This window comes from Girardinichthys multiradiatus, chromosome 17 (genome assembly GCF_021462225.1).
Source record: "Girardinichthys multiradiatus isolate DD_20200921_A chromosome 17, DD_fGirMul_XY1, whole genome shotgun sequence".
Classification (NCBI taxonomy): Eukaryota; Metazoa; Chordata; class Actinopteri; order Cyprinodontiformes; family Goodeidae; genus Girardinichthys; species Girardinichthys multiradiatus.
The window spans coordinates 25,963,633-25,985,618 of NC_061809.1; the positions used below are offsets into that span (position 1 = coordinate 25,963,633).

Consider the following 21,986-nt stretch of genomic DNA (forward strand, 5'->3'; position numbering starts at 1 on the left):
AATGAGACACATTAACAACAACTTTTAGTGACCATAAGAGTGTCTTAAGCAGATGGTGGAGAGACAAACAGAAAGGAGAGATATTCTGCTACAATCTCTCTCCTCCTCCACCAGCAGGCTCTGCTCCTCTGTTCAGTTCGCTTTTCTCCACCTTTTGTACTCCGTTTTATTTTGATCTTTTACCAAACTAAACCTCATTATACAAGGAGATGACAGTAAAATGCAGAGTTTAAACCACCGTAAACCACACCTAGCAATGGGGTCAACCACACCTCCTCACTAAGACAGGAAGTTCTGTTGCTCTCAGCAGAGAAATGAATTACTCTGAAGCTAGGAGTCCTTGACAGGATTTTTTTAGGCTAAGATAGGAGCTATCTGACAGGACTCTGAATACGGGCCCTGATCTCTAGACTCGGTTTAAATTAGTTTGGCTTATCTTAAATGTTCTGAAATTACTGAAAACTCTTCAATTAATTGATCTACTAGTTTATTTTTAAAGAATATATCTAAAAACAAATACATCAAGTGTATTTAAATACTAAAAACTGTTTCAAAATAAGAGACTAGGAACTTTTTATTCATGAAGCAGCAATTTGTAAGACCTCCAGCTAAAACTAGGTACATCTTGCACCTCTATATCCCCCTTCTTCTTGAAGGAATCATACAGCTGGGCTGAATAATGAGCTCTACAGAAGTGTCTGTATTAATAAAATGGAAATATTTCTGCCCACAGACAGCGAGAACACATTTCTGTCCATGAAACTGAAAGGATTAGCTTCACGCCTGCGTGAAATTGAGCGATGAAACAAAGTTGGAAGAAACTGAAGAAACCACAACAAGGAGGCAGGAAAAACCTCACACAAAACAAAACATCCAAATCACGCAGCAGCCAAAGAGCCACTTTGTCTCCACACAGGAGAAAAAGCTCCTAGGCCGATGCAGAGAGGCAATTTTTGAATTATTACAGCGATTTTCACGGCTTTTTGAGGAGGATAATCCGAGCTCTGTGGCACACTGCAACATGACTGATTCCCTGAAGGGAGAAGGAGACAAACCGATGAAGCCGGGGGATGTTTTCACCTGCAAACCTTCAAAACTGGAGACAGAAAGAAAAATGTCTGCAGGCTTCAGCTTTACTGATGAACAACCTGCTCTCCGTCGCTCTCTGTTCATGAAACTCTCTGCGACATTAAAGCAAATAAGTTTAAGCATGGAATAAATTTATTGGAGGATTTTTGGAAATGGGACAAAAGTGTGTTTATACAAGTGTGGAAGGGCAGAACTGTTAGTAGCCTCGGAAAGAAAAGTCTGTTTTTAATCTACTTTCAGGAATAAAGAGTTTATTTTGCTCTACCAGCACTTTGTCAAATGTTAGATAGTTTTTAAGGAATTACTATTTTAAACTTAAACTGAATTTCTGACAAAGAGTGGACTAGTACTACGGTAGTATTAGCATTACTGGGTCTTCTGACTTGGTTTTCCCTTCTGTATTGTTACTAAAGTGATTTAATAGACTTTTTTTTAACCATATTACCAAATTTGAATATATTTTTATAATAATCTACACATTTAGTAGAATCTTCTATTACTATTACAATTTCTAATCATATTACAGTTCATTTATTATTTCTTATTTTTTATTATTTTAACTCTAAAAATATTTTTATTTCATTTTTATCATGATAAAAATTATTGAACCTTTTTCATTTGTATGTAATTTTTCTATCTTAGATGTTTTGATATGTTCCTATAATCGTTTTATTTTCATTACTGTTGTTCACGCTTGGTGACATTTTTCTTAATTATAAATGTTTGTGTCATTGCTATGTTACGCATTCTGATTATTTTTATTATATTAACTTTCTATATAATTTCTTTTTTTCTTTTATTTCACCCACATTTTTTTAATTATTATTTTTATTTTATTCATTTATTTTTATATGAAACCCTCACAGTTTATACTAAATTTTATTACCTGCTGTATTTTAAATGAATGAATGAATAGGCAGATATAATCACTCAGTCGCACTCAAATGCACACATTCATTAACCGGCTCACAGACCTGTAGGCAAATTGGGGTTAGGTGCCTTGCCCAGGGGCACATGGACATGTGGCAGGAGCAAGTTGGAAACGAACCAACAACTTTTCACTTCCTTCTCGCTGAGTCACAGTCGCCCTGATGAGATACTGCAGGAAATGGAAATGTTAGCACACAGTGTATTCGTTTGAGTCTTTTCTTGTGAAAGGTTTGAAGGAAGTTTTGCCCCCTTTTCATTATTTTAAAAGAAAAAACTTAACATTTTTATCATATTTTAGCCATTCTATAACATTTCAGTCAAATCATCAACTTTGGCTACAAGTCCTAAAATAACTGTGACCTCCAGGCTAAAAAGCACCTCAGTCTGAGGAAAACATATTGATCATGTTTAGGTGCGACTACATTGATTTGGATCTACAGCTCCATAAAAACGCTTTTCTCCCTCCACTTGTGATCGCCCACCAGAGCAAAGTGAAGCACATTATGTTAAAAACTGTTGTTTCCTCCCCTGCAGACGGCACAGACTTCACATTTTAAGCACCCAGTCAGTTTGCACAGTATGGGCGGCTCTCCACAGTCTTGCTGTTTGCTTCGATTTCACTACCTGATCTCTGTAAGGAGCTGGATTTTCCAAACAAACTCGTTATTTCCCAGGGGGAACGGCTCCGAGCACAACAAATAAAGAGGGCTGCTGCTGCTACTGCTGAGGACGAGGGGAAGTGATGAAATACTCTGAGTTTCTGCTGCTGTTTGCACAGATTCAGACTCTTCACTGATAAAGCTGAAGAACTTCATCAGCTGCAGTCTACTGAGCAAACCTGACCTCAAGTGACAGCCTGCTCCAGCCCAAACTATCATCTGCTGCTGTCTACATGTCTGATGGAGTCTATGACTGTATGGACTTAATCCAACCCCCCTCCGGGGAAACGAAAATCACCATATCGTCCCAATTCAGTGCAGGAGGTGGTAAAAATCTAAACAAGACGAAGTCAAACATTCATGTTTTGCAGGGTGGTGATGAACGTGGGACTTGTGCAGCAGTTTCTGGCATCTCCTGGCATCCATGCTGTTGGTGTGAGCAGAAACATGACAGAGGAGCAGCAACATGGCAGTCAACACGGGTTAATTCATCCCAGCCTCTCTGCTGCCTGCCTGCTCAGCTACATCAGCATTTCCTCTGTGTGTCTGGGAAGAACCGTTTGGTTGTTCGGATTCATGACTGCTTCGAGAAGATCTGAGCCCGGCCCAGTTTGAAGACAGATGGTTGGTTCTGAAGCTGCAGGATTAGTCACAGAATTGAGACCAGCTATTATCTATATATTTTAAAAATATTGATATTTATTGCTCATAAAATTGCTCATAAAGTCAAAAGTGGAAAAAAATAGTAATCTTTTTTAGGGTTAGCGGACATCATCATGTGGAGTTTGTCATGATAAATCAAAATTCTTATGTCAATAAAAGAAACGGTAAAATAAATAATCATCTCTCTAGTCAGGATGGTCAGTTTAACCCAAACCATACTCCTGCCTTACAGGCCTTTAAGCTGCAGGGGAAATTTTACGCTTTTATGGTGATTTTGTATTAAAAAGGTCTTAATTTCTGTTTTAACTTTTGAATGGATTTTGGTTTTCTATACATAAAATATATTAGATTTATTGTGATTTACTTCCTTATTTTGAATAGAATGTAATACATGTTCAAAGTTGTGTTGTCTTTTATTTCACATTTATAAAAATGGGCCCCCCAGCATTTGTTTTCTTTTTGTATAATATTTTAGATTGTTTTGGGGTTTTTTTGTGTTGTATTTAAGCAGTCTAGTAATAATCATCCATTTGTTTTTGTTTAATTTAATAGATAAAACTTGTTGTGGTTGTTCCCATTTTGCATGTTTTGTAAAATAAAAAGATTAACATCCTTTTCTACTTTGTTAATTTTATCCCCTTTGTATGAATCATTTCGTCAAAGTTTTGAGGTATTTTCTTTGTTTTAGTCCTTTTTTTCTTCCCAACATCCACATACATTTGGTTTCCAACTGAGGCGCTATTTCACTGTCAGATTGTAGATTTCGGCAGCACAGCTAAACAGAAAGATAGCGTTGCTAGCCCATATTTCACTAATTAAAATATTAGCTTCGCTAACGCTAAACAGATTGAAAAGTTAGCAGAAGCTAACGCTAACTGCTGCGACAACTGTCACTCAATCAACTTCTATAACTTGAAGAATAACTGAACAATTCATAAATCGAGCCCCAAACAGAAAGGAACAGACTTGTGAATTTTACCGCTAACGGTTTCCAAAGTTAGCAAAAAAGCTAATCCACGAAACTAAAATTAGTTCTGCTATTAGCTGTTAGCAGAACCGTACCCACCACTTTTAATTTTGTGTGTATATAAATATAAACCCATATTGTAGGTTATACTTTGTAGTATATTTGTCTCATCTGAAATCTTATTTTTTCAGCTTTTGTAACCCTTTTCAATTCCTTGTTCTGTGGGATTGTTTTAATAGACATGCACCTTTGATTCTGTTTGATGTTTGGCATAATTTAAAAAATTTTATTAAAAAAATCCAGCCAATTCCTCCTGAGAGGAATGTTTTCTTTCCCAGTTTTATTGCTGATGCTCATTAAGAGCTTAAAGAGGATGGTATGAAAATGTAGGTAGTGTAAATGTGATGGCAGACACTCTCATGTTGTCGTTTTGAAGCCAAATTAGGGTAACTGAGTGCTGCAGGTCAGAATTTCCAGAAAAGCCTTCACTTCTGAATCTAAGTGGTGTTACACAAGAGGAAGAGGAGGAGGAGGGATCCTCCCAGAGGAAGAGTCATTGCAGATTTTCCTGCCATGTTGCTCTTAATTAAACCCCTCTCTCTCTGAGAGCTGATTAAAACAGGTCTGCAAAAAAAAAAAAAAAAAACATAGGATGGGAGAGTGGGATTGGAGTCGCAGATCAGGAAGAAGAAATGGAGGGCAGATATCTACTCCTCTGAGACCGAGCTGCTGCTGATATGTGGGCGTCCTTAAAGCTGAAAGACAACAAAAGACAAAACAGCAGCTCTGAGGAGCTAAAACAAGGTTTTTCATGATTCAAGATAAAACTGAGACTTTTCCTAATTTTGAAAGCCTTGTTTAAAAACGTGAAGTCAGTGAACTAACATGAACGTCTTCATCTAGTTGATTAAATTGAACGCTGGGAGGTTTGGGACAGTCAACTCGACAAGGCGATAGATCAACGTCTTCCTCCTGATGGACGTTAGGTGACCAAGTATGAGAAATGAAGGCATGTGGATGGATGAGGAAGAGTAGGACGATGTGATGAAGAACAGACATCGCAGGGTCTCAACGTTTCTTGAACAGAGCTGAAGCCCCTTGGAGATGTCAGCCAATAACAGCTGAAAACTGTCCAGCAGAGATAAGTGGCTCTGGTCAACAGCTGATGGAAACTAACTACTGGCAGAACAGCTGAAAAACTCAATTCAGATGCCTCCAGTTTGCTCAAAGCTAGATTAGACGATAAAACTGGGCAAAATGAAGATTTTTAGGAATACACGTACTTATCCAGATGAGCATTGCTTCATGGTTCCATAGCAGGTAATAAGCCAGCACAGGATTAGCCGGAGTTTGGTTTCTGCTGCTTGGAAAGTTTGACATATAAGAGGAACAAGAAACTCAGAGGAGGAACCCTGACCTATTTGTCTTCAGCTCATCGGTGGTCAGGTTACAGGTAACAGGTCCAGCAAGGACACTCAGACAGCTCGATCCTTCTGGAAGATGCCAAGACATACTCAGACCAGAAGGGACAGACACAGCAGTCCCACTTTAAGAGTCTGTCCTCACAGTGGGACATGCCTGGAAAAGCTTCAAAGAGAGTCTGTGGAGAAGCAGCAGCTCTTCTCTAAGCTGCCTCCAGATGACAGAGCTCTTCATCTCATCCCTGAGGCAGACCAAGCTCACCCTAACGAGGAAGGTCATTTTAGATGCTTGCATCCAGGAGTTCACTCTTTTGATCATGATCCATCCAGAGTTTCACTTCTCCTTCATCACCATGACAGAACACAGCTTTAACCCATGTTCCTGAAGATGAAGTCCCATCCATATATCGCTCCATCCCGTCATCACGCATACACCAAGAAAGCAAAATACTTGAACTCGCCAAGTAACGCAGAGACGGACCCCAGATCTGGAGGCAGCTTCCCACCTTTTTCCAGTTGAGAAACATGACCTCAGACAAGGCTAAGCCTGGTAGGCCCGGGCATGTTGTTGCTTTCATCAACCTAATGCACCATTGGTGGTCGGACATGAAGATAAACTGAGAAAAACCTACGCTTGCTCCTGAAATCTGTTTTAACAGATCATATTTAGATGATTGAGCTTGGTCTCATTTTCTATTACAAGGAAAATGACTCTAAAAGCAAATTATCAGGATCAGTCCTCCTCCACCTCTGATTGGCTTAAATCCTTCATATATTAGCCAATAACCTTAGCCCACAACAAAACAATCCACTTGTGTTTTTATAAAATTTGTGAAAAAATGAAAATATGAACTACAGAGTTTAAACTAGAAGGCGACTGAAACGTGATACCTAAAATAATTAGCCCACCATAAAGCTCCGTCCATATTACATCTATGGTCTTCCTTTCAGGGCTGTTTTCTGATAATCTGGTTTGGCTCTGCTTCCTGCAGTTGAAACGCACCTCATTACCACCGCAGAGACATGGAGAAGCCCAGGAGGAGTCCAGATCGACCATAAAACCGAGCCACATAAGAACCCGTGCAGCAACCGATTTTTAAGGCTAACCTCACCAACAGGTCCTCTTTTACAACCTTTTTATTAAAGTTTTTTGTCTCTACAAATGCTTCACATGCTTGAATAAAATTGCTCTAATCCAATTACTGCAGCGTAAACAGCGTTATGGGAAACAAGAGGTGGATAATATGTGGAGAAACTGGGTTAAATGGGAGCTTCACGTGGTGCAGCAGCTTATTTCCACACAGCAGACACATCAAAGTTTATTTTTAAAACGACTAACTGGGAATATTGCTCGGATTTACTTGGATTTGGTCCTCTAAAGTGAGAGGCTACATGTGTCAACCATCCAAGTGAGAACTCAAAGATGCATATGTGGATCAACTGTAACCGAGCTGAAAAGTGAGAGGCCTCTGCAGCTGAGCGGAGCAGGAAGCAGCATCATGTATCATTAAAACGCTTCCTAAATAAGGTCAGGATCACTTTCCATGAAGATCGCTGGTCGAGAGTAACCTGATTTCTCCTGTTTCCCACAGTGGGGCACACAGCGGCGGTGAAGCAGCTGGGAAAACGAAGACAAACTATCAAACAGTGATACAGCAACTCAGCAAGCCAATCAGTACTGCCGTTTACAGGATATTTTATGTTACGACGAGTTGAATAATTTAACATCCATAAGCGAAAGAATATTCACTTTCACCAACAAAGATCAGGGAATTTCACAGCAGCTTGGCAGCAAACAGAACCAGACAACAACATTAGTGATGGCCTTTGAACACGCAGCATTCCTGCTTATTCAACCGTCCAGAAACACTACAGCTCTCATTAAAACATTTACTTTAAATTAAAAGCAGACGCAGCCTGCCCTCCACATCATCCTCGCTCTCCACTGTCTCTAACACATGAACCTGCTCCGAAGGAACGCAGTGGAACATCAAAAAGAGCCCCAATGACGTGTACAGACCTGGAGAGGAAGAAGCGGTCGTATCCATGGTTACAGATGCTGCCTGCAGGTGGCTTTCAAGTCAAGGAGCTGCGGGTTTTGTTTCAACTTCTCCAGAACAGAAAACTGTTTGGTCTGGAAACATGTTGGACTGAACCGAGCGCTCTGCTGAGAGATAGATCAGTGTGAATCGGTGGATTTGAGGACACAAAGGGAAAACTAGAACTGAGAGACTAGAAGCTCTCGTCTCTACCTGACAGGCCGGTGAAAACTGCTGCCATGACGCAACAGAGAGCAAACGAAGCAGAGAGAGCAGGAATTGATTGACGCCCAATTTAAACATGAGGAGAGTCAAACTTGTGTCATCCTTCCTAACACACAAGGACAGAGAGCCGAACTGATCAGGATTTAACTTCCATGATCTCCAGGCCTCAAACAGTGGCCATGAAATGACCTCCAGACTTTTATCTCTCTTTGAAAATAATAAAAAGAAATAAATGCTGATTTTATCACCGCCAGAAACAGTAAAATCTGCGTAACAACGTCTCCTGCAGTCCTTCAACTGACAACATGGGTCTCTGACCAGATACCGATATCGTTCCTGGACTGGATTTCGTGCTAAAGCCAATGATCCATCCACCAATCCAAACGCCACGGACCTGTGTTGCCGCAGGTCATATTTTCCACTGACTTCCGTCTGAAAGTTTAAGCTTACAACTAAAAATGTTGCACATCTAAATAATAACATACACATAACGTTATACACTGTATAAGCAAATGTTTCAAATGTATGAACAGATGTATGTTTATTTTTAGATATGGCAGATTGGAAACGTTGTTCTTCTGGACTTTTAAACTCCCATCGATAATGGAGCCTCCAGGACCTGGAAACGTTGGCAGCTGGTTGGGGAAATCTGACCCAAAGAAGGAATATTTACAACTTCAAATATGAATGGAGAGGCAGCTGATGATGCTAGTTGTGTAAATCACAAAACAAAGATGGTAAACAGTAAAATCCTACTTTATTGAGCTGTTTGGTACAACTTGTCTCTCACATAAACGATCGGTGTCATCTCTGCTCATCAATAACGGACTGTCTTAGTAGCCACAAAGCTGACCACAAAAGCTTTCTTTTAACTGCTGTTGTTTTGTATTAAGCCTTCATCTCAGCAGTCTGTATACAGATTTCTTAGGCTCAATCTGAGGTTTATTATACAATTATTTGTGTTCTTAAGATGAACATTTGCACAAAATACAGAAGTAGAGCTGCTAGTGCATTGTACAGGTCCTTCTCAAAATATTAGCATATTGTGATAAAGTTCATTATTTTCCATAATGTCATGATGAAAATTTAACATTCATATATTTTAGATTCATTGCACACTAACTGAAATATTTCAGGTCTTTTATTGTCTTAATACGGATGATTTTAGCATACAGCTCATGAAAACCCAAAATTCCTATCTCACAAAATTAGCATATCGTTAAAAGGGTCTCTAAACGAGCTATGAACCTAATCATCTGAATCAACGAGTTAACTCTAAACACCTGCAAAAGATTCCTGAGGCCTTTAAAACTCCCAGCCTGGTTCATCACTCAAAACCCCAATCATGGGTAAGACTGCCGACCTGACTGCTGTCCAGAAGGCCACTATTGACACCCTCAAGCAAGAGGGTAAGACACAGAAAGAAATTTCTGAACGAATAGGCTGTTCCCAGAGTGCTGTATCAAGGCACCTCAGTGGGAAGTCTGTGGGAAGGAAAAAGTGTGGCAGAAAACGCTGCACAACGAGAAGAGGTGACCGGACCCTGAGGAAGATTGTGGAGAAGGGCCGATTCCAGACCTTGGGGGACCTGCGGAAGCAGTGGACTGAGTCTGGAGTAGAAACATCCAGAGCCACCGTGCACAGGCGTGTGCAGGAAATGGGCTACAGGTGCCGCATTCCCCAGGTCAAGCCACTTTTGAACCAAAAACAGCGGCAGAAGCGCCTGACCTGGGCTACAGAGAAGCAGCACTGGACTGTTGCTCCGTGGTCCAAACTACTTTTTTTGGATGAAAGCAAATTCTGCATGTCATTCGGAAATCAAGGTGCCAGAGTCTGGAGGAAGACTGGGGAGAAGGAAATGCCAAAATGCCAGAAGTCCAGTGTCAAGTACCCACAGTCAGTGATGGTCTGGGGTGCCGTGTCAGCTGCTGGTGTTGGTCCACTGTGTTTTATCAAGGGCAGGGTCAATGCAGCTAGCTATCAGGAGATTTTGGAGCACTTCATGCTTCCATCTGCTGAAAAGCTTTATGGAGATGAAGATTTCATTTTTCAGCACAACCTGGCACCTGCTCACAGTGCCAAAACCACTGGTAAATGGTTTACTGACCATGGTATCACTGTGCTCAATTGGCCTGCCAACTCTCCTGACCTGAACCCCATAGAGAATCTGTGGGATATTGTGAAGAGAACGTTGAGAGACTCAAGACCCAACACTCTGGATGAGCTAAAGGCCGCTATCGAAGCATCCTGGGCCTCCATAAGACCTCAGCAGTGCCACAGGCTGATTGCCTCCATGCCACACCGCATTGAAGCAGTCATTTCTGCCAAAGGATTCCCGACCAAGTATTGAGTGCATAACTGTACATGATTATTTGAAGGTTGACGTTTTTTGTATTAAAAACACTTTTCTTTTATTGGTCGGATGAAATATGCTAATTTTGTGAGATAGGAATTTTGGGTTTTCATGAGCTGTATGCCAAAATCATCCGTATTAAGACAATAAAAGACCTGAAATATTTCAGTTAGTGTGCAATGAATCTAAAATATATGAATGTTAAATTTTCATCATGACATTATGGAAAATAATGAACTTTATCACAATATGCTAATATTTTGAGAAGGACCTGTATATTCAGAGGGTTCCTTAAACGTGCTTGTTTTTGTGAAGAAACAAACAGCTTTTATAGAATAATCTTCATCTTTGCATATAAAAGAGGCCGCAAAAAGACAAACAAGCTCAGCTGTAACCAAAAATCAGATGACAAAGCCTCTGATTTTGTGCAGAGCTCCAGGATTTCACACAACAGAGGAAGCAAGAGGAACCCTCAACTTTTAAGCAGAAAAAAATAATGCAGCTCGACGTAAAAACAGAGTGGAACAGATTACCGGCTACATGCTAAAGAAAACAAGCCCAGAGGGGAATTTATCTGCATGATTCAGTGAGTTGTGCACATAAAAGTGGCCTAATGTCTGGAGCAGCTCTTTCTTGTATCCACATGCAGAAACAGACATTTATTACTGCATGGAGCGTCCTCCCTTACACCAGGATACAGCTACGCGCCTGTGATTAGATGCTCACATCAGGACAAGTCAAACAGCTGGACGTCTGAAGACAGCGAGGTCAGTTTTTGATGATTTCCTCATTCTAGAACACCTTAGAATCAAATATTCTGTTTTCTGCAAACAGAATGAAAAACTCAAAAATTGTGAACTTAAATCCAGACTCATCACCTGAGGCAAGGCCACATATGTTACTGCACATGATCATGTTTCTGTGGGTTTAAAGAAAATCAAAAACAAAGATGGCGATGGCAGAAATGAAAGCCTAACACAGGTGGACCAAAAGGACACGCAATGAGAGGAACATCCCAGTTGGTTCTGTTGGAATCAGAGTAATTAGCAAACAGAGTCCCATAAAACAATATCCCACGCTTTGAACATCTCACAGAGCTCTGTTCAATCCATGTTCTGAAATATACAAAGTGTATGGCCCATGGAAAATGAGTTAACCCTGGTGCAGTTTGCTACATTTGGAATATAAAAGTCAATGCAGCAAGCTAAGAGAGGAAACTAACCAAAGACAGGAGCTGTCTTTTTATAATTTACAGGCATATACATGATCTGAAAATGTTTAAATCCTGCTCCCCGTCTGTGAAACCCCAGCAGAAAAACGAACCGGGTACTTGACACTACTCTTGTGTGAAAACATTCTTAATAATTACATAAAGGTGGACTAATTAGATGACGGGCATCAGAGTAAAGGGGGGCTGAATATACATGTACACTTTGTGGAGGTCCATAACATTAAATCCTATTAAGATACGATGACGTTGTTGTTGCAGTGGAATGAAAAGTGTTTAGGTCCACACGGTATTAACCCTTTAACAAAAGGCACTACATGCTGATGTGAATTCAATAGTTGTTTTCTGAGTGAAAATGTGTTAAAGCTTTAACTAATAACCAATGGGCTTAATTAAAAATAACAGTTCTGCTGACACTGTTTTACCTTACTGAATAATACAACAGCTGCCTCTGCTGTGTCATTTTAAACAGGAGCAGACTGTCTGTCAGGACTGGCAGGTAGAGGTCATCTCTGCTGTGTTCAAGTGCAATTGTTTTTTAACTTGTCCAGACTGGGGACACCTCAGACTGGTTGTGAAGAAGCCATCAGACTGGAACTGTTCTGCAGACTGACATGGCTCAAATAAAGCATCATCATAAAACATAGTATCGTTTAAAACTGAGGAGCAAAACCTGCATCTAATATTTGATTCCTGATTGAAGCAAGGAAAGGATTTTTATAGAGCAGCCAGAAACTCCAACATGTTCTAACTGGGATCATTTCAGATTTATCTGGAAAGGGAAAAGCAGCAAATCATGAATTTGCAGGGGGAAAAAAACTACCAGATCAGTGTGTAGTGGTTAGAAACGTGGCCGTGCAGCCAGTCGCCGAGTGCTGACTGGGCTTTCTGCCTCCCCTCCCCCTGCATCCAAACCAAAAACAGCATCAAAGCAATCAAAATGGTAATGTTAGGCATGAATGGGGCCCTTTCCCCTCCCCCTCCTCTTCCTGCATTAAACTCTGCAGACTTTTTTTTTTTACTCTCCATGTTGTAGAGAAGGGGGAGAAACCACCCCCATTTCTCTATCAAAATGGAAGCGTCCACTACAAAAGTGAGAAAAAAGAAACAAACAAGGATAAAAAGATTCACACTCCTACGCCTCATTGTTCTCCACTAAAAGGGAGAATTTTCAGCACAAGTTTTAATAAAAAAAACAATAGCTCAAAAGAATAAAACTCTTAAAACAAACAAGCATGAGAGGAAACAAAGTGCCTTGGCTGCTGCTGCTGTGTGGAAGTTGTGGCCGTGCAGCAGTAGAAGAAGAAGAAGGACCAGGAGCTGGCCGTGGTGCTGAAGCCTCAACTTCCAGCATCCGCCCAGCCTCTGCCTTCCTCCCCCGGCTCCACTATGAGTGCCGAGCCGCTCTCAAAGTTACCGTGTGGAAGACATGAAGGTGGTGGAACAGAAAAATATATATGTATATATTTTAAAGTAAAAGTAAAAGAGTGATTAAGAGCGAATCAAACGGATCGCTGTGAGTCACGTGACACCGGAGAAATAATGCCAGCAGAGAGAAGCGAAAAGTAACCAAACCGAGATGTTTAACAGCGTTAAAAGGGTTAAAACAGGACTAATCCAGGTTGGGTTAATTTCTGATACTCGTCAGAAAAGTCTGAGTCAGGCTGCTCCTTTACCAGCTACACTCTCCTACTCTCCAGAAACATGTCGACCCGCACAGCGCTGAAGTTGGTGTCTGATTCCCAGCTTCCGATTCAAGCTGCTTCAGTAAAGGACCATTCCGCTGTTTTTAAAGGGATCAGATTTCATCAGCTCTGCTCCATCTAGACTGGATTATTTTACAGTGATTACACCTTCATACACACCTGATTCATGAGAAATGTATATGTGTAAATGTTTAAATGTGTTTAATGTCTATTTTGTCATTTTAATCCCTTTAGATGGGTTAGTCTTGAAATTAATACCACTTAGTTAAATGTAGGCTGAATTTTCCTAAATGAATGATTTTGTATTTGTAAATGTTCAATTTTAATGCTTTTTGCCATTTAAATAGGACCAATATTGAAATTTATATTAATGCAACCTTCATCTTATTTGTGTCCAAAAAAAAAACAACTCAGATTTTACTGCTTTTTGTCACTTTAGATGGGATTCCAATTGCCTTTGTTCTTCTTTCTTCTCTGTCTCATCTGTATCCCCATCATTCTGTGACCTTTAGGATGTTGGACAATGTCATTTATGTCCAGTGTGAGCATCTGCTCCCATGAGACTCTGTCCAACTAGCCAAATATTACATTAGCATTTAAAATGCAAGTTCATAACTCTTGGAATATAACCCATTAGGTGTGAGCAAGGAGACTCCAATCAACAGGCTGAATACATTAATGGCAGAGCATGAATTAAAGGCATTGTAAATATACCTTGGTGGCGATGGGGAGCGGGGAGCAGTCCATCTTTATGATCCATAAAAGTTCAATTAATAATAAGTATAAATAAACAAGTGCTTTTTGTCAGTTTTGTCTCATTTTAAACTTCCATAAATGGAATAAACTTTGCACAAATCAGAAACTATTTTAAAGAATGTATTTTATATAGTTCAACTAATGAAAATAATGCACATTTCATGCTTGACACCATCTAAAACATGGCCGGTTTTCTGCATGTTTTAGATGTTTTGTTGCTTCAGCACACCTGATTCCCATTGATGGCTGATTAACAGGCTTCTGTTGAACTCCAATCACCTGAATCAGGTGTGTTAAAGCAGGGAAACATCTAGAACATGAAGAACACCCCTGATCTAAAAACTCCCTTCTCTGACCTTCGTTAAAAAAAAAAAATAAACATTCAAAAAGAATCAGAAACTTTGTTTTAAAGAATGTGTCTTTATTGTAAAATAATTCTGCAGAGTTTGACCAGTATTAAGTGGGGTTTTTTCTGTCGTGGTTAAAATGATTTTAAAGAAGAATTTTAAAGAATTTTAACTTTTACCTACCAAAATTAAAAGGTTTAATGTGTCTTTAGTATAAAATAATTCTGTGAAGTTTGATCCATCTGGGTGCTGGGTTTTTCTTGCAGGACTTACACCAGTTTAAGTATTTTAGCTTTTGAACCAGAGCTGATCAAAACTAGTCCAGAATCCCTAAAAAAAAAAAAAAAAAGAAAAGCGGAATGGACCTTTGCTGAACTAGTACCATCCGCACACCAACTTCCCCGCCGTTCGACTACTCAAAATGGACGCTAAAATCTTTCAACATTGCACAAGTTTGAGAAGAAAAGATGGCCACTTTTCCATCCAGTGCGTAGCTACGAACACTTCAGAACTGCAGCTCTCCTTCTGTGCTGCTGTTAAAGGAAACTTCCCGACATTCAAGTCGGTGTGAGGCTAATAAAAAGGCAGGCTGGGTTATTTCTGGGGGACAGTTGATGATGTTAACCGGAGCAGATTTATGCTGATAAAGTTTCTCCCTCACTCCCCGACCAGTCAGCCATGCCGGCTAGAAGCCCAGGAACAAACCGCTAACCTGTGGGTCCAGCTTCATCCCAGTTTGAAAACAATCCGGGAGCTGGGAAAAAAAGCAAGGAATTATAAAAGTGTGTGAAGTTTAAAACAGGGAGGAACAAAGCGGGCTCAATTTGTAGCAGCTCATAAATATTCAGGTCGCGTCCTGATCGCCACAGTCAGCCAGCACCCCCGCATCAACACTCCAAATTCTCCCAGAAAACAGCCTCCATCACCGGACAAAGTAGTCCTGAAAAGTAGCTTTAATTGTTCGACTTGGAAGTGTCAGACATTCCCATTCCCAGCGACATGTCGCATAGTTTTCCTTCCCCCTCGGAGTGTTTCATCTCTCCCTCCTGCTCTCACTCTCCCAAACAGCGATAAATAGGGACAGAAACAACACCATGTTTCACTTACCTGATGACACTGGAGCTCCACTTTCAGCGCCTCTTGTAGGCCTTGTAGTTCCATGTTCCCACCAGAAAAACACTTTTCTTCCACTTTGGACGCGGCCGAGACCAAGTTTAAGTGAATTAAAGATTTTTTTTAAAGCGACAATAACAATTGAAAGAAGAACTACTCCAGGCTGCAGAGCAAGTTCTCGCTTCTTTTTACACAGGCTGGGACTCATCACCCACTTTCCGCCCGTCTCCAAAAGTGCTCCAAACCCCACGGAACAGGCCCGAGTCCAGCACGGTCGCTCTCCGGGACACAGTCGAACTTGGACGGGTCCGAAACGGTACCGGTTAGCAGCTCCTTTCGGTAATTTCGAGTTAAAAACGGGGACTATATTTTGTCCGAGTCCGCGCCTTGATTTCACTTTGCCTGGGGAAAAGTTGCTCTTCGGCTGTCAATGGTAATTCTGAAGTTCCCGGATGGAGCAGACCCCCACTGACTGGGCATGCGCACAAAACACATGGAGCAAAGTAAAGGAATCACAGCCAGCAATGGTTTCTGATCTATAAAATGTGTTTTTACACCTGTAGAAACAGAATAACTCCGCAGCATACATACATACATACAGAAAAATAATGTTTGTCTTTGTTTAAAGTGTATATCTGTTATCTTTTCATATTTTATTATTCAACTGCAAATCAGGTTTATTTTGTCAACATAACAAACCCAGACAGATATACAATTATGTGAGCCATGTTCACAACTATATTAATGCACAAAGCTCTGATCATCCTCATTTAGATCTCTTACTTTATCTGATTACCTAAATAAGCTTTAATTTAGTTTAACCTCACTACAAAATATGAGTTTCAACCAGGATCTACATCTAAAGTGGTTTAAAAAATACTTAATCGCCCATTTTTTAAACTTTCACAAATAAATATTTTATGAACCTTGTGTTTATATAAAGTCCAATTTCACAGGCTGATATAAGAGCAACAATAGGGGTTAACAAATTAAAAGTAGGAAGACATTGTTAAAATTTTTGAGGGTTGGAGTCCTGGTTGTAAACACAAGCGATTTAAATAAGTCATCAGCAGGCATCTGCAGAACTCGCTGTGAGGCTGGAGAGATAATTCAACTATTTGAATCAGGTGTGTTGGAGCAGAGAACGACATAGCACCTGTCTGAACACCCAGTGTTTTCCAACCATGGTTTTCAAGGCACACTGCCCTGCATGTTTTAGACGTTTCCCTGCTTCAGCACACCCAGTTCAGGTGATTGTAGTTCAGCAAATGCATGTTAACCAGCCATCAACTGAAACCAGGTGTGCTGAAGCAGGGAAGCATCTAAAACATGCAGAGCAGTGTGCCTTTTGTCAACACATCAAATCCAAAAACAAAATGCTGCCTAAAGAGGTATATCCCAACCACTTTTGCATCTTTGTAATTGTCTTATCAAAGTTCAATTGCCTGTTTTCTGCAGCTCAGCAAATAAATTTAAGCTGTAGATTATTCCTCAACTTGTAGTCCACACAACAGCCTGTAGGCCTGCCTGTGCTTTTAGCTGGTTGATGAAAATTACATGGAGCTACAGTCATGCAATATGAAGCAAAACAGTATTTCTGGTTGGGGTGTTGCATTCAGCTCTGTCCTCATGTGCAATGTACCCTGAAGACTCCAGCCCACAGTTCAGTGCAATATATTCAGTTAATAAACTTCATGATGTTTGAATTAACAGTTTAAATTATGATGTTGTTCTTACACAAAAGTATTGTTTGTTTAACTTTAACATAGAAGAGCTATATTATTCATGAGCATTTTAATCCACTTATCTATGGTGCGTTGCAACTATACCTCTTTACATTTTGTCCTTTTACAACCTCTAATTCCAATGTACCTTATTGTCTTTTATGGGATATAGCAACACAAAGTAGGACAGAATTGTGAAATTGAAAAAGGATATAAAGTCTTCAAATATTCTGTGGAAAAAATAATCTTAAAACTCCCCTTTTCTTTGATCCCATCAGGTTTACTGCAAGTCTTTTGGAGTATAACTGTAGCAGCTTTGTACAGCTAGACACTAATATTTTTGCCCATTTTACTTTACAAAACAGCTCAAGCTCATTGAGATTGGATAGAGAGGGTCTGATAATAGCATTTTTGAAAGTCTTGCCACAGATTATTTGGGGAATTTGAGGCTGGGCTTTGACTAGGCCATTTTAGCACATTAATATGCCTTGATCTAAACCATTCAATTGTACCTCTGGTTGTAGGTTTAGTGTTGCTGTCCTGCTTTAAGGCTGCCCCAGAGACAGATTTTCCTCCAGGATTGTCCTGTAAATAGCTCCATCCATCTTCCTATCAACTCTGACCCTTTTTCCTGTCATTCCTGAAGAACAGCAACCCCAGAGCATGATGCTGCTACCACCCTATTTCACTAAGCAGATAATGTGTTCAGGGTCATCTGCAGTGATACCTTTCCACCAAACCTAATGTTGTGCATGTACACCAAAAAACTCTGACCAGACCTCCTTTGTCCACGTGATTGTTGTGTCCTCTGTGTGGTTTGTAGCAAACTAAACTTCCTTTTTTTTTTTAAACAGTTGTTTTCTTGCTAAAAAAGCCATATTTATTAAGTACTGTCAACAGATTATCCCAGCGCCTCCAGAGTTACCATCACCCTCTTAGGTTGCTTCTTTGATTAATGCTGTCCTTGCCAGGCCTATCAGTTTAGGGGGAGCTGTATCACTCTTTCTACTTTTGAATGATAGATTGTGCTCTGTGAGATGCTTAGAGGTTGGGATATTGTTTTCTAACCAAACACTGCTTTGAACTTCACCGCAACTTTCTCCCTGACTTGTCTGCTGTGTTCTTTGGTCTTCATAATGCTGTTTGTTCTCTGATGTTCTCTAATAAACCTCTGAGGCCTTCACAGAACAGCTGGATTTATACTGAAAATAAATGAGACACATGGGGTTTATTACTAATTGGGTTGTAAAGTCAGTTGCACTGGATTTTATTTAGGAGCGTCACAATAAACTTATGCACAATTTTGTATTTGTCTATCACGTAAAACCCCAGTAAAATATATGAATAAATAAATGTTAAATAAACAGTTTAATTCACTTTGCCATTTTTTAGTAAACTGATGGTTGGTTATACCTTTTCGTGGAGGAACATCTGCTTTATTGTTGAAGTTTTAAACAGCTGGGTCGTTTGTTCACACTTCAACATGGATCATAGCCACACTGTAACAGCCGGTTTAAAAATGGCAGCATGAACATTCACAGATACAACTTCCTGAGAGGGGACGACGGAGTAAAAACAAAACATAAAATATGTCGACTTATAACTTGTGAAAACCTCTAAATTCAGTTTTTTGGCTCTGCAAACACAAAGAGGTCAAATGGTTCAGTTTGTTCTCTGAAATGCTCGCCGCTCTCCCCCATTTCTCTCTGCCTGGCCTCCATCACATCCTTCTTCCTCCTCCCACCTCACCTTAGCGATGATTGGTCAGAGGGTGGGTGTGCTGAGCCAATCAGGAGTTGCAATTACAATACGATAGGGAGGGTAGCCAATGAGCAGCTGAGGGGCAACGGAGGGGCGGGACTGCATGGAGTATGTGATCGGAGAGTTGATGAGAAGCAGCAATGGCAGTTTCTGTTTGAGTTCGTAGTTTTAGTTGACGGAACCAACTTTAATGTGGAGAATTAGATCCCAGTGAAACAGATAGGCTGGTTATACGAGGTTATATAATCGTTCAGGCTGTTTTGAAGTATGTTTAAAGCCGGCTGAAACAACAGAAATTAGCACCATGGACAGAGGAAGCAGACTCTTTCAAAGCTGTAGTCCGATGTTCGGCTTTAAACAACACTGCTGAGCTAAACCCGGATTTATTCCTTTAAAGATTGACCAGAATTCCCCAGCAAAGTTGCAGCAGAGTCGGCAGCTCCTCTCCCTCTGACCCCCTCCCCCACCCGGTCAGCTCTGCTGCTACAACCGCCGCTAATTTCCATTTCACGGCTGACGGTGAAACTCCCGTAGTCCTCTCGGTGCTGCTCCGTCACAGACTTTACATGAAGACAGCTGCTTTTTAACTCTTTCTACCTGTATTTATTTTCCTTCAGAGCTGCGGCAGGAAGGTCATTTTGAGCCCTCTCCACCCAGTGTGTGTCTGTTCACCCATTATTTGGATTTTATGTAGGGTTCAGGTCGTGGTCAGACTACAGATCAACCGCCAGGGGGGACAGGGACGACGCTTTGGTTTCAATCTACCTCCAAACTTCCAGAATAGCTTCTATAAGACTGAAAGGCACAATGGATATCTGGAAATATCGATACAAACTGTGAAGAAGACAAAAAACCTATAAGACACAAGAAAAGGGTCAAATATGAGATAAATGCCAATGAATCTGAAACAACAAAGAGATGTAGCAAAATAAAACTTTAAAAGGCTCAGAGAGACAATAGAAACAGACAACATAATTGCAAAAAGATGTCATCCCGCTTAGATTTTATCACAGTCAAGTACAAGTACAAACTGAAGGCCTCAGAGGTTGGTTAGAGAACATTAGTGGACAAACAGCATCTTGAAGACCAAGGAGCACTGCAGACAGGACATGGATGAAGTTACCGAGAAGTTTAAAGCAAAGTTAAGTTAAAAAACAGTATCCCATTACCTAAAAAGGACAGAAAATGGTTCAACTGCAAACCTAGCAAGACATGGTCATCAACCTAAGCTAGCTGGCCAGTCAAGGAAAGCATTAATCAGAAAAGCAGGCAAGAGGCCCATGATAAGTCTCGAGGAGCTGCGGAGATCCATGGCTCAGAATAATCTGCCAGTCACCCAAGTATATAAGACAGTGGGGAAAAAAAAGTAATTGTTGAAGGAAAGCCATAAGAAGTCACATTTGCAGTTTACCACAAGGAGATAGCCAACATTTGGAGGAAGATGCTTTGGTCAGAGACCAAAATTACAGTTTTTAAGCTACATGTAAAATGTATGTGTGTGGATGGAGCTAAATACTACCTGTTAGAGACGGAAGACTGGGTTCACCTGTTTACTAAACATGCAGTACAAGCTACAATGGAGTGGCTTAGAGCCACTCATTTTACTAGAATGGTACAGTCAAAGTCCAGATCTAAATCAAATTGAGAATCTGTGTAAAGACTTGAAAAATGATTTTCACAGATGCTCTCCATCCAATATGACTGAGTTTGGGCTGGTTTACAAACAAGAATAGGTAAAAGTTTCAGTCTCCAAATGTACGAAGCTGGTGGAGACAAATCTCAAGATACTTCAAGCTGTATTTGCAGCTCAAGGTGGTTCTGCTAAGTAATGAATCGAGGCGACTGAATATAAATGCAAACCACACTGTTCCAGTTCTTATTTGTAACAAAAACCTAATCCAGTTCACAATAATGTACAACCTTTAAAGACAATGAAACTACAGAAAACACTGAAGCTTGTGGTTATGATCTGGCCTTGCAAAAGTAAAAACACCGGGGATTATTCCAGCAAGGCCATGTAATTCTATATGATCACTGTGTGCAGTAATCTAAAAACAATAGGACCTGTCCATATGAAGACTGAACCTACAAGGTTTCCCTTCTTAGGTGAGAGGAGGAGGTCTGGATTGATGGGTGGGTCAAGAGTGGAGCCTCACAAACTGGTAAAAATGTCTCTGATCTTAATAGAGCTTGAGAGAAGTTTTAAAATGGATCAGAAATGATCTGCTTGTGAGGTGGAGCCTCACTGATTGAAGAAAAGCAATTAATGTCATGATTTGAGGGTGTTTTTGTTTTTGCTTGGGTTTTATTTATTTTTATTACCAGTTTGTGTTTTGGATCCTGCTTCTGTTTTTTATTTTCCTGGTTGTGCGTTAGTTTCTTTTTATTGTTTTTTAGTTCATGTCTTGCAAGTCATGTTTCTCTCTATACGTTTTTATCTTTAGATTTCTGTTTTGCTCCAGTTACATTTTGTTCTTCCTGCCTCTGTCAGCCATAGCAATCAGCTTCATTCAGTTCACCTGCATCATGCAATCAGTCTTTTTCATTTCATCTGTACCATGCTCCACATTTGCGGAAACATAACTTCTCTTTGTTTTCTGTGCCAGTTACGTCTGTTTTTATTCATTCCTCCCTCCACCCAAGGGTGAAATCTGTTTGCTTAAAATTAAGCTGTTTTTACTTACGGTCAAACCGCCTGTCCGTTTGCATTCTGGGGTCCACTCCGATCAGTTATCCTGACAATTAAACTTAGTCAACTTGTTCTGAATATGGACGTACATATCTGCAAAGGAAATAAAAAAATACTACAATAAGTCTTTATTATAGGAATCAGTCCCAACATGATGGCCTTGAAATCTCAAAACTCCTTCTAAATTTCTAGGTCAAAATAATAAGCAAATACAGAATACAAGTACATATTTATATGAGTATTTACATGTTTTTTTTTATTATTCTGAAAATTGAACCTGCCTCAATCATTAGGTTCTTTCCTAACATTTTAACAT

General features: G+C 40.2%; 1 protein-coding gene across 3 annotated transcripts in view; it reads right to left on the bottom strand.

The window, feature by feature from the left end:
- phf21b (PHD finger protein 21B) overlaps positions 1-16,092 on the bottom strand; it is an 84,456-nt gene extending 68,364 nt beyond the window's left edge. The window contains exons 1-2 of one of the 3 annotated variants that reach the window (XM_047389709.1): positions 15,491-16,092; positions 15,096-15,137 (exon numbers count right to left, since the gene is read on the bottom strand). In XM_047389709.1, coding sequence (XP_047245665.1) covers positions 15,096-15,137; positions 15,491-15,544 — 96 coding nt within the window. In that variant the 5' untranslated portion in view covers positions 15,545-16,092. Of the gene's footprint in view, positions 1-2,063; positions 4,659-15,095; positions 15,138-15,490 lie in introns of those variants that run through there. The other 2 variants (XM_047389711.1, XM_047389713.1) reach the window with 2 other exon arrangements.
- Between the last annotated feature and the right edge of the window lie 5,894 nt (positions 16,093-21,986).